The sequence below is a fragment of the Carassius auratus genome, chromosome 14 (genome assembly GCF_003368295.1).
Source record: "Carassius auratus strain Wakin chromosome 14, ASM336829v1, whole genome shotgun sequence".
Lineage (NCBI taxonomy): Eukaryota > Metazoa > Chordata > Actinopteri > Cypriniformes > Cyprinidae > Carassius > Carassius auratus.
In genome coordinates this window covers 19610580-19623880 of record NC_039256.1, presented here as the reverse complement: position 1 = coordinate 19623880, position 13301 = coordinate 19610580, and the positions used below count along the sequence as shown (strand labels likewise).

The following is a 13301-nucleotide window of genomic DNA, read 5'->3' as shown; positions in this document are numbered from 1 at the left end:
TGTGTCCATTGAATTTATTTAAAAGTTTCACAATTTGAGTTGAATTACTGAAGTGAACTTTTCCACAACATTATATTGAGATGCACCTGTACAGCACATTATACATGTATTTTCTAGCTAAAATAAAACATTTTTGAATCACAAAAAGTCATAAGTCAGACAAATGCAGTTTACATACAAAACAAAAGCATACATTTTATTTGTAAATTCTATTTAATGACTTAAAACACATTGGACATCCTTCCCCATTAAAATGTGACCACTTGGCATCTATGAATAACATTTAAGATTATGTAAACATGATATAGTTGACCACAAAACTATTAAAATGTTATGATATTGACATTTAGCTTGGATGGTGTAATTCACAAACACAATTTCAGATTGTACAAGTGTTTTCAAGTTTTGAGACCGCTCTGCGAATTGTGTATTGTCGCCCCCAGATGGAGAATACCGGAAATGTCAGGCCTCGCGCTTAACCAAAGCAACGGTGGAAAGTACTTCCGGCGGGTCAGCGTCGCCTCTTAGAAAAGTTACTGTTTCCCCGATGACTTTTCCTCAAACCTAAAATATCAGTCCATCTCCTGAGCGGAAAGACGGTGTCCGGCAGAATGCTTTAACGCAAACAGCCTTCGGCGAAAAGCAGTTTGTAATCGAACGGACTGTGTGCAGCGCGCCGGAGTGCGCGCGAGCGAGAGGAAGCAGTATTCAACCATCTTTCCTCTGCTGGCAATAACAAGAACAGAGAAGGGGCCAAGTGGGGCTGCACTTCTCAATTTATCCTAATTTTTTCATTTTTCATACTCGGAGCAGCGAGGTTGCACGTCCCCCGACCGAGACCGAGGAATAGAAAACGTCCACTCACCGGGATCGTAGCATTAGTAGATTAGCTAATTGATTTGGTATTTCGTTTTTCATGTTTCCAACAGGTTTACCTTCCCCTAACCCCCCACCGCCAGCCCAAGAGCCCAGACCGGCAGCTTCTGATGTTCACAACGACAGTAGCTTAACGTCTTCTAAGAAGAGGAAAATTAACAATTCCGAGAAAGAAGACACTGATTCAATATCTTCGTCTCCTAAAGTCATTTGTAATTCCTCCTCCACAACGTCCAGCTCTTCCAGTTCACAACAGCCGCAGCACATCCAGAAGAAGTTGAGGTTCGAGGACCCGCTGGATTTGATCGGATTGGATGTGAAGATGGCCGAGGAGTCATGTAACTCTGCTGAATCGTGTTCAAAGGCGAGAAATGTGTTCCTATCTGGAGGAGTCGGGCATCATGCTAACGGACTGACCAAGTCTGCGGGCTCCGCCACCTTCTCCAACAGCAAACCCGGTGCTGCGAAGAAACTTGTTATCAAGAACTTTAAAGGTAACGTTAGGGGAAAAGACTGCGGTCCCCCTCGTCTTCTTTGAAACATGATAGGCTGTGTCTCAAAACTTAGCGAGCTGCCTGCCTAAACGGCATTTTGCATTTTTCTGCCTAAACACACACCTTCGACGTCCAGAAAAGATGCCTAGTACCTAAAGCAGTAGTAAACAACTTGAGTTACTGTCTTACAAAAGAAAATGTGCTGCTGAAAATGACTATTTGTAACTGTCTTTTGATTATGGAGGAACATCACTTGAGTCAACAAAATCAAAACAAAAACCTTGTTGATAGAGATGTGTGTGTGTGAGTGTGTGAGTATTTATATATGTGTGTGTGTGTATATATATATATATATATATATATATATATATATATATATATATATATATATATATATATATATATATATGTGTGTGTGTGTGTGTACATATGATATACAGCAAAACTGAGAATATTAAAAATGTTTTCATTTTTAAAGTAATAATAATATAAGTGTTGTTACATAAAACCAGCTTCATATTTCTGCGTTTAACCCTCAAAGTGCATTTTTAGCCTCATGGTAATGTCTTTACTGCAATTTATCTGTACTGTTTAACTTTTGTCTTAAACTCAAAAACAATTTAATTAGTGACCAGCATAATGCAACGTGTTGTCATTTGCATCTTTATGTTTAGTCTTAATAAAGAAATAAGTGCAGTAACTGTCTTATACAAGCAAATGCTGTGGTGCTGTAACAGATGAGAACAGCTTTTTATTTATAAGTGCTAATAGATTTTATGTAACTTGCAGTTGCTTATGATGGCACATCTCTTGTGTAAACAAAATTAAAACCTGACCTTTATTGAAACACTAACCAGTATTTATGTTTCTTGTTTATACACATCCTTCTTTTTGTTATAATGTTATATCAGAGAAGCCCAAATTACCGGAGAATTACACAAATGAGACCTGGCAGAAGCTGAAGGAGGCAGTAGAGGCCATACAAAACAGCACTTCAATAAAGTACAATCTAGAGGAGCTCTATCAGGTTAGTTTTATGTTTATATTTGTTTTATCATTTAGTAATATTGTACATGGAATCTAATGCTATTTTTTCCCCTTTGTCTTCTCAGGCTGTTGAAAATTTGTGCTCCCATAAGATATCGGCCAAGCTCTATAAACAGCTCAGAGTGGTCTGTGAAGACCATATCAAGGCACAGATCGATCAGTTCAGAGAATATCCTTTTCTATGCTACAAATTTCTCTTTTTTTTCTGTTTCTTTCTGTCTTAAGTTGAGAGTTAAAGTAAAGAGGATGAATCAGGGCTCAACATAAAGAATTTTTTTGTTTTCTTTTCATGGATCGAAAAAATGGCTCATCACACACGCGATACAATTATTAGAAACTTCTTTTTTCTTTTGCAGATATTTTGAGGATTTTTTGACGTATAAAGTTTAAAAGAACCATTTTGTAACATGATAAATGCCTTTACTGTCACTTGTGATCAATTTAATGTATCCTTGCTGATTAAAAGTATTAATGTCCTTTAAAAATTCGTACTGAATCTTAACATCTGCATGGTAGTTTCAGTAATATATATTCTTTTTGAATGAATCATGTATTTCTTAAAACTAAAGTAGCAAAATTACTTTTAATTTTATATAATAGCAGAACTTTTAACATAAAACTCATTAATGCTTTTGCTAGAAAACTATGGCAGACAGTGCATATGATGAGCTAAATAAACAAGGGAAACTTTTTTCAGAAATGATGAGAAGTTGAGTCTGTGGTAGTTAAATAGGACTGTCTGCTTACAGACTGCTAATCATAACTGTGATAAACAGTTTCTTAACTCTTGCCCTACGGATGCCCTAGACAGTGTTCTGTTCCTGAAGAAAATAGACAAATGTTGGCAAGATCACTGCAGGCAAATGGTCAGTCTACTCTAAATCTCTGTGTCTACATACGTTGAAAAGTTGAACTTTTTATCAAATGTTCCTATATCTAGTTATTTACCTGTTTGGAAAAAAAATGCTTTTAATACAAAAACATTGTCTTTTCTTCTAGATCATGATTAGGAGTATATTTTTGTTTTTGGATCGCACATATGTTTTACAAAATTCAATGCTGCCATCAATCTGGTATGTCTTCACACTTGACGAAAGATATTGAATTTGTAACACTGGCACTGTCAGCTCTGCTGTCTTTTATTTACTACCATTGCTTTGCTGCTCCTCCTACTGGTGATTAATGATACATTTGTGTTTTGTCTTCAGGGACATGGGCTTGGAGTTGTTTCGTTTCTATATCATCAGCGACCTGAAGGTGCAGAGTAAGACAATCGATGGGATTCTGCTTCTTATTGAGAGAGAGCGGAGTGGAGAGGCCGTAGACCGCAGTCTTCTGAGGAGTCTTCTGAGCATGCTCTCAGATCTGCAGGTTAGCTCACCTGATTTCTCATTTGTACTCAAATCAATGTATCTGGGTTTATGTTGCGTTTATGGCATAACTATTTAATAATGCTATTAATAATTTTTACTTTCTTTTTTTTCTTTTTTACTGCGATAAATAAATATACATACATGTATTTCTTATTGTTTGCTTAAGTGGCATGCCTGTATAAAGTCAGTAAACCCAGTAACTTTCACATGACACAGACAAGGATACAAAATAAGTATTTTTACCAAGTCTGGTTAGTTTGGCATGTATTTTTATATTTGCTATAAATTATTATATTTAAAAAAAAAAGTGCAAAAGCTCAACGGTTCTGCTGTAAAAAAAAGCAAAACACTGAGTAATTATGAATATTAATGCCCTTATCTTTTTTTAAGCGAGTCTTAATGTAGGTGTTCATAATTTATGTTTCTGCTTTTAAACCCTCAAAGTACATGGCCTGTTTATCTCCATGGTAAGGTCTTTACCGGAACAACTTGCTTTATTTAACTGAGGGATGAGTCAAATATTTTCATTACTCACCAACATTATGCCACATCCTGTCATTTGCATCTTTACACTTAGTCGGTGTAGTAAAAAATGTAATTCTACATTAATGCATTGAATGCACAGAAGTCTTCTACTGTGCTTGTCTAGCCTTTGATCCTTGATATTACTTTAAATTGTGTGGCCAAACCTGTTAGTTTTAGTGTTGTTGTAATCACACATTTGTTAATTTCATGACAGATTTATCAGGATTCATTTGAGGATCGCTTTCTGGAGGAGACAAATCGACTGTATGCTGCAGAGGGCCAGAGACTCATGCAGGAAAGAGAGGCGAGTTTCACATCAGGGGAACATAAAGTATTGATTTAAAAAAATATATTTATATTATTGCTTCATTACTGTGATTCTGTGAGCAATAAATTGACACGTCTCATTAAGCATACATTAGCATACAAACAGGTACTTAGAAACAGGGTAGATTTAATGATGTAATCACCCTTGGTTGTTGTTTCAAAATGATTTACACCCCTACAAAGATATGCAGCTGTTTTGTTTTTGTGGAACATTAAAATGAAAGAACCTTTTCTATACAATCACATTTCATAGTCTTTGAAGTATTCCAGGTGACTTGTGTTCTAGTGTTCTGTGGTCATATGTTTTATGATTACTATTATAAGTCATAAGGACCACTTTTATGGTGCTTTTCTGGCCTTTAGGAACTGTGATTGTTTGGAGGAAGAAAAAAAAAAGATCAAAGTGAAGACGTTTCAAAAAATAAACACATTTTTGTGAACTATGCTTTTAAATAGAATTTCTTTTTTTTAGGTGCCAGAGTATCTCCATCATGTCAACAAACGTCTGGAAGAGGAGGCAGATCGAGTCATTACATACTTAGACCAGAGCACACAGTAAGTATACAGAGAATATAAGCAACATTTACAGTTAGTAGTTATTTTGGTAAAAAAGATATGTGAACCATTGTCTTTTTTTTTATTTGTAGAAAACGCCTCATTGCCGCAGTGGAAAAGCAACTGCTTGGAGAACACCTCACTGCAATACTTCAGAAAGGTATCACCTTCATTGAATGGAGATGATTGACATTGTATTTGGTGTTCAAATGGTCAGCCATCCTCAAAAACAGAAGTGATTTACATAAGTGCTTGTTTTCTTTTGCCACTCTAGGTTTGAATAACCTGCTGGACGAGAACCGTATTCAGGATCTGTCTCTGTTGTACCAGCTCTTCAGTCGTGTGAAGGGAGGCGTGCTGGTGCTTCTGCAGCACTGGATCGAGTACATCAAGGTGTGCAGGGAACCCATCTAGGTGGCTGAGAAAACCATCATAACAATTCAATTCAATTCAATTCAAGTTTATTTGTATAGCGCTTTTTACAAAATAAATCGTTACAAAGCAACTTTACAGAAAATTATGTTTCTACAATATTTAGTAGTAGCTAGTAGTTTGTGCACATTTGACAGGATTTTAGAAAAAATAATAATAATAATACAAGACGTAGTCAGCTAGACGATGAACTATCAATATTATTAAGTTATTATATGATTCAGTCACACATTTAGCAATAATTGTTAGTTCTGTTTGTTGATTCAAGGTTAGCATCATCTGGGGTCCTCTGAGGGTCAGCATCATCTCTTCTCAGGTGTTCTGGATCCAGACTGGAGCTTGTTTAAATCCTAGTTACCACGGGATGTAAATCCCGTGGCGAAACATAGAAACAAAATACAGACATCATTAGCATAGCTGCTGATCCAACAAAGTAAAATTAGTTTAACCCAAGCTAATGAATAAAAATGCAACTTTGAACAGATGCAACTACACTCACAATTAAAAAGAAACATTATTCGAATGCTTGGCGAAAGAGATGTGTTTTTAATCTAGATTTAAACAGAGAGAGTGTGTCTGAACCCCGAACATTATCAGGAAGGCTATTCCAGAGTTTGGGAGCCAAATGTGAGAAAGCTCTACCTCCTTTAGTGGACTTTGCTATCCTAGGAACGACCAAAAGTCCAGCGTTTTGTGACCTTAGGGTGCGTGATGGATTGTAACGTGGTAGAAGGCTAGTTAGGTACGCTGGAGCTAAACCATTTAGGGCCTTATAGGTAAGTAATGATAATTTGTAACTGATACGGAACTTAATAGGTAGCCAGTGCAGAGACTGTAAAATTGGGGTAATATGATCATATTTTCTTGACCTCATAAGGACTCTAGCTGCTGCATTTTGGACGACCTGTAGCTTGTTTATTGAAGAAGCAAGACAACCACCTAGAAGTGCATTACAATAGTCCAGTCTAGAGGTCATGAATGCATGAACTAGCTTTTCTGCATCAGAAACAGATAACATGTTTCGTAGCTTGGCAATGTTTCTAAGATGGAAGAATGCAGTTTTTGTAACATTGGAAATATGATTTTCAAAAGACAAATTGCTGTCTAATATAACACCCAGATTTCTGACTGTAGAGGAAGTAACAGTACATCCGTCTAGTTGCAGATTGTAATCTACAAGATTCTGTGTAGTGTTTTTTGGTCCAATAATTAGTATCTCTGTCTTATCCGAATTTAATTGGAGAAAATTGTATGTCATCCAATCTTTTACATTTTTAACACACTCTGTTAGCTTAGATAATTGGGAAGTTTCATCTGGTCTCGTTGAGATATATAGCTGAGTATCATCAGCATAACAGTGGAAGCTAATTCCGTATTTTCTAATAATATTACCAAGGGGCAACATATATATTGAAAATAGAAGGGGACCTAGGACGGATCCTTGTGGCACTCCATATTTTACTGATGATAAATGAGATGACTCCCCATTTAAGTAAACAAAATTGTAGCGATCGGACAGGTAGGATCTAAACCATCTTAGAGCCTGCCCTTGAATACCTGTATAGTTTTGTAATCGATCTATGAGTATGTCATGATCTATGGTGTCGAACGCAGCACTAAGATCAAGTAAGACTAGAAATGAGATGCAGCCTTGGTCTGACGCAAGGAGCAGGTCATTTGTAATTTTAACAAGTGCAGTTTCTGTGCTATGGTGGGGCCTAAAACCTGACTGAAATTCTTCATACATATCATTTTTATGCAGGAAGGTGCTCAATTGAGCAGACACAACTTTCTCTAAAATTTTAGACATAAATGGAAGATTTGAAATAGGCCTATAATTTGCCAGTACACTAGGATCTAGTTTTGGTTTCTTAATAAGAGGCTTGATAACCGCCAGCTTGAATGGTTTTGGGACGTGTCCTAAAGTTAACGACGAGTTTATGATATTGAGAAGCGTTTCTTCGGCTACAGGTAACAGCTCTTTCAGTAATTTTGAGGGTACAGGATCTAATAAACATGTTGTTGGTTTAGATACAGTGATAAGTTTATTTAGCTCTTCCTGTCCTATGGTTGCAAAGCGCTGCAGTTTATCTTTGGGTGCGATGGATGAAACTGAAGTGTTAGACGCTGTAGAATCTACATTCGCTATTGTATTTCTAATGTTATCTATTTTATCAGTGAAGAAATTCATAAAGTCATTACTATTTAACGTTGGTGGAATATTTGAATCAGGTGGCATCTGGTAATTTGTTAACTTAGCCACTGTGCTAAATAAAAACCTAGGATTGTTTTGGTTATTTTCAATGAGTTTGTGTATATGCTCTGCCCTAGCAGTTTTTAGAGCCTGTCTATAGCTGGACATACTGTTTTTCCATGCAATTCTAAAAACTTCTAAGTTAGTTTTTCTCCATTTGCGTTCAAGACTACGAGTTAATTTCTTGAGAGAGTGAGTATTACTGTTATACCATGGTACAGTACGTTTTTCTCTAACTTTTTTCAATTTGATTGGGGCAACAGCTTCTAATGTATTAGAGAAAATAGTGCCCATGTTGTCAGTAATTTCGTCTAATTTGTGTGTATTTTTGGGTACAATTAGCAGTTGAGATAGATCAGGCAGGTTATTTGCGAATCTTTCTTTGGTGGCTGGAACAATAGTTCTGCCCAGACGGTAACGCTGAGACATATAGTTAATATCAGTTATACGCAGCATGCACGATACAAGGAAATGGTCTGTAATATCATCACTTTGAGGTACAATATCTATAGTGCTATAACAGTGCTGAATGTGTCTTGTTTTTGTGTCTCAGGCCTTTGGAAGCACAATTGTCATCAACCCAGAGAAAGACAAGACAATGGTTCAGGAGCTTTTGGATTTCAAGGATAAAGTAGATCAAATCATCGATGTGTGTTTCATGAGGAATGAGAAGTTTGTTAATGGCATGAAGGAGGCTTTTGAGACCTTTATCAATAAACGGCCAAACAAACCTGCAGAGCTCATAGGTCAGTTCACAATGTTTTCCCACCAATCATTGAGGGTTTTTGTTTGATTGAGAATTTAAAGCTGGTTGGATCGAGACAAACGTTCACTAAATTTGTTTTGTTTTCTATAGCAAAATATGTAGATTCAAAGCTCCGTGCTGGGAACAAAGAAGCAACTGATGAGGAACTTGAGAAAATGTTGGACAAGATAATGATCATATTCAGGTTCATTTATGGTAATACAATTTTTATCTTCATTCTCTGTTCCAAAGACCTAGAAAGTTTTCAATTGACTGTCTAAGCTTTATAGACTTTCTCATCTCTCTTAAGGCAAAGATGTTTTTGAGGCCTTCTACAAGAAAGACTTGGCGAAGAGGTTACTGGTGGGAAAGAGTGCCTCTGTAGATGCAGAGAAGTCTATGTTGTCAAAACTCAAGCACGGTAAATTACATTTCTCCTTTCATATTCCTAAAACTACCATTTTCAGTAACGCAGATGTTTTCGAAAGGCTGTGTGAAGTAACAAATGGTGAATTGTGTTTTTCTTGTAGAATGTGGAGCTGCATTTACCAGTAAGCTGGAAGGGATGTTTAAAGACATGGAGCTGTCAAAAGATATTATGGTGCAGTTCAAACAGGTATTTTTATTTTCATTATTCATTCATTCATGCCATTCACTTATTTCGTGTCTAGTTACATCTTACAAATCTCTCTTTTCGAATCTGCTCCTCAGCACATTCAATGCCAAAATATTCCTGGGAACATTGAGCTGACAGTGAACATCCTCACTATGGGCTACTGGCCAACATATGTACCCATGGAAGTACATCTGCCTCCAGAGGTCGGGTCCTTGTTCATTATTCCTTGTTTCTACATGGCAGTAATACCCAAAATTCAAATTGTTGGCATTATAATTCATTTATAATCTTTTATTAATACCTTCCACTCTTCAGATGGTGAGATTGCAGGAGATTTTCAAAACGTTTTACCTGGGCAAACACAGTGGACGGAAACTACAATGGCAGTCTACGTTAGGACATTGTGTTTTAAAGGCAGAACTCAAAGAGGTAATGCGCAACTTGGCGTGAATACCGGACTATTAGCTGATCGTAATATTTATTAACTTAATTTAAAACATTCTTTTCTGAAGGCTTCTCCACTTTTTTTCCCAGGGCAAAAAAGAGCTGCAGGTTTCCCTGTTTCAGACGTTAGTTCTGCTGATGTTTAATGAAGGCGAGGAGTTCTCTCTGGAGGATATTAAACTTGCTACAGGCATTGGTATGGACACTTGTGACAAGCAAGCACGTTGCAATTTATTCACATTGTTGAGAGATGCTATTTAATTTAATGTTAAACTTTACATTCAAAGTTAAACCAGGGTTTCTGTGGGTCTTAAAAAGGTCCTAAAAAGTGTTAAATCGGAGCAGAAAGTCTTAAATTCAAAGTCAAATATTGCATACATGGCAAAAAAAAAAAGTCTTCCCCGGTATTTTTGTTTTCCAGTATAAATATCTAAACGTCCTTAAATGAAGTTACATTTACTTGAAAATGAAAATTAAATCTTTAAGTACAGTAAAAGTGATTTCCATATTCTAGAGGTTGGAATCTTAGCTATTCAAGCCTTTTTTTTATTAATAAAAACGTTATGAGATTAGTTGAAAGTTGCATTTTCAGACTTTGAAGTGTTGCTAATACAACTAAGTGTGCTCCCTATACATTTACATTGAGAACATTGACGTATTGTCTGCTTATTTCTTTATTTCGTAAAGTTTCTTTATTTGAAAGAACTTAAAAAGTTCGTTAACACGTCCTGCAGACACCCTGTAAACCTCTGACTTTTACAAACTTCCAAAATGTTTAACAAATTTGACAATATTTAAAATACACATACACTTGCAGAGGACGGTGAGCTGAGGCGGACTCTGCAGTCACTGGCCTGTGGGAAGGCACGTGTCCTTACCAAAATCCCAAAGAGTAAAGATGTGGAGGATGGAGACAAGTTCTCTTGTAATGATGATTTCAAACACAAACTCTTCAGGATTAAAATCAACCAGATCCAGATGAAAGAAACGGTACTGTCCTAGCACATCTCTCATTTGATTGTTGTTGTCTGAAAGTTATGGGCCGCTTGGTCTCATGGTTCTTTGCTGTACCTCACAGGTGGAAGAGCAAGCCAGCACAACAGAGAGGGTATTCCAGGACCGTCAGTACCAAATCGATGCTGCCATTGTTCGAATCATGAAGATGAGGAAAACGCTCAGCCATAACCTTCTGGTGTCCGAAGTGTACAACCAACTTAAATTCCCAGTCAAGGTGAGGTCTTGGTTGCCAAATTGTTTTGTTTTCACAGTTAATGGAGTAGTTTTACTGGATTGGCTATAAATGGATGTCTTGCAGCTAGACTAAACTGTGAGGTGCAGTGAAACAAAACTAGAAAACTCCCAACAATCACAAAGTAATGTACAAAATATTAAAAAAAAAATAAAAAAAGATTGTGCAGTGACAGCTTTGTGCATTTAAAATTAAAGCATTTTCAGTTGCATGTTGCACAATCACATTATCTGTTAACAAGTTGCTCTTTTCTTTTTTTTAAAAAAGTAATATTTTTATTCAGCACGGATTCATTAAATTGCTCAAAAGTGACAGTAATGACATTTATGATGTTACAGAAAAATATTAAGCAACACAACTTTTCTCAATACTGATAAGGTTTATTGTGCACAAAGCATATTAGACTGATTTCTGAAGGATCATGAGGATCATATGACACTGAAGACTGTGGTAATGACTGTGGAAAATTCAGTTTTGCCATCACAGGAATAAATTATATTTTAAAATATATTAATTAAAATAAAAAAGTTATTTTAAATTGTAATAATATTTGCTGGTTACTATTTTACTTATTTACTATTTTACTGTACACACACACACACACAGATATATATATATATATATATATATATATATATATATATATATATATATATATATATATATATATATATATATATATATATATATATATATATATATATATATACACGTGTGTGTATATATATATATATATATATATATATATACACGTGTATATATATATATATATATACACGTATATATGTATGTGCATTTTAATAATGTACACGTTATGCTGTTATACTGTTTTTTCATCAAATTGGTGAGCAAAAATAGCCTTTTAAATATCTTAATAACTGCAAACTTTTGAAAAGTAGAGTTTAAACAGCACTTAAGTTCCTGTGTCCAGCTTGTTGTGGAATGGAGATGCCTACATAAAAAATAAAAATGACTGTTTAATGTGCATTACGTTCAGTAAAAATAATCACTTAGCTTTAACTTTAAATTCTTCACTGATAATCAATATTTTTTTCCTCTTGTCTCAAGATTGCATATAATATGAGCAATATGAATATTGTTCTCAGTGTCACCAAATTCGGAAATTAGTCAAAGACTCGCAGCGGAGAACATTTGGCACTGCCACTAAATTTGTCTTTTTTTCTATTTGCAGCCTGCTGATCTGAAGAAGAGGATAGAGTCACTTATTGACAGGGACTACATGGAAAGGGATAAGGAGAATCCCAATCAATACAACTATGTGGCTTAGAGAGAGAGAGCGAATAAGAGGGGTAGATGGGGGATGATAGAAATGACAGGAGGAGGCTGTTCTCAGTGACGTTGTTTACTTCCCTTAGCACATGGAAGCCCTTGTTCCAGGTTTTGTTCACTTTAACATCTTCACCCCAGTGACCAACAACCGAATCAGTTTTCTCTTCATGGCTTTGACAGGGTAGGGTATGTTTTATTACTATCAGAATGGCATGTCCAGTTAGAAGAAAAGACAATACAGAACTATTTTGTTAAAATGCTTCTGAGAATTGGACACTTCCAAGCTTAAAAAGAAAAGTTATTTATTTTCAGACTTGGCTCCATGGCTTTTGTTTGTCTCTGGCATGCTTTTTTTCTTTTTCATGGTTTATTCATGCAAATATCACAACATATTGACGTATTACCTGTGCAAAGAAAACCAACAGCAGATTGATTGAATTTGACTCACTTGTTCAGTCAGTGTTGTATTGGGTAGCAGTGTGTGAAAACAGGTTTTTTCTTTGCCAGTGTTTGTACAAAGAAAAGAGTATTCAGCTGGTCACAAACAATTTATGTTCTGTGAATGTGATTTATTGATAAATAGAACAATTGAGTCTGATTGGAAATTTCACAGTTTGTGCCAACAAGATTAGATAAAACCAAGCACTTGTTTTGTTTGTAGGAATGTTAACGCTGCTAAACACTAACTTTTACATCTTCCTTCTTTTTCCCTCCCTGCTTACACCTTCTCACATTTCCTCCTCTTGTTTATTTTGTATATACATTTTACACACAACTTTGATGTTTGACACTCTCGACTACATTGCAACTGCATTATTTCTCCCTGGAAACTCTGAACAAGCACAGTAGCACCATTTTATCATTCTAGTGTTTCCAAGTTTATATAACCCTTCAGTTCTGAATTCGGCCCGTTTACTGAGAAGCTCCTCTGTGTGGCGTCACTGGATCTGTCTGTGGAATTTTTGGCAATGGTGTTTTGAGAAATCGTACTAAAGTGGACTGTCGAGCAGTGTCTGGAAAAAGTATGCTTGTTTTTATTGCCTCAGAATAAACAACTGTATGTGTTTCCATGAT

The 13301-nt window shown here is 35.9% G+C and overlaps 1 protein-coding gene across 1 annotated transcript; it reads left to right on the top strand.

The window, feature by feature from the left end:
* Positions 1-300: 300 nt before the first annotated feature.
* Positions 301-13300, top strand: LOC113113926 (cullin-4B-like). Its single transcript, XM_026280484.1, has 20 exons — positions 301-1370; positions 2282-2397; positions 2483-2586; positions 3214-3283; positions 3417-3490; positions 3626-3788; positions 4530-4619; positions 5115-5197; positions 5290-5357; positions 5472-5590; positions 8437-8629; positions 8740-8844; positions 8939-9049; positions 9159-9244; positions 9340-9447; positions 9560-9673; positions 9779-9884; positions 10506-10678; positions 10767-10919; positions 12130-13300. The coding sequence occupies exons 1-20, from the start codon at positions 917-919 to the stop codon at positions 12223-12225; spliced, it is 2586 nt and encodes an 861-aa protein (XP_026136269.1). The 5' UTR covers positions 301-916; the 3' UTR covers positions 12226-13300.
* The last annotated feature ends 1 nt before the right edge of the window (position 13301 follows it).

Excerpts from the sequence above, each read along its gene's own strand:
- LOC113113926 (XM_026280484.1), top strand. The coding sequence starts at position 917 with ATGTTTCCAACAGGTTTACCTTCCCCTAACCCCCCACCGCCAGCCCAA. Across the intron at positions 3,491-3,625 it reads TCAATGCTGCCATCAATCTG|GGACATGGGCTTGGAGTTGT; the intron begins GTATGTCTTCAC and ends TTTTGTCTTCAG. Across the intron at positions 4,620-5,114 it reads GACTCATGCAGGAAAGAGAG|GTGCCAGAGTATCTCCATCA; the intron begins GCGAGTTTCACA and ends TCTTTTTTTTAG.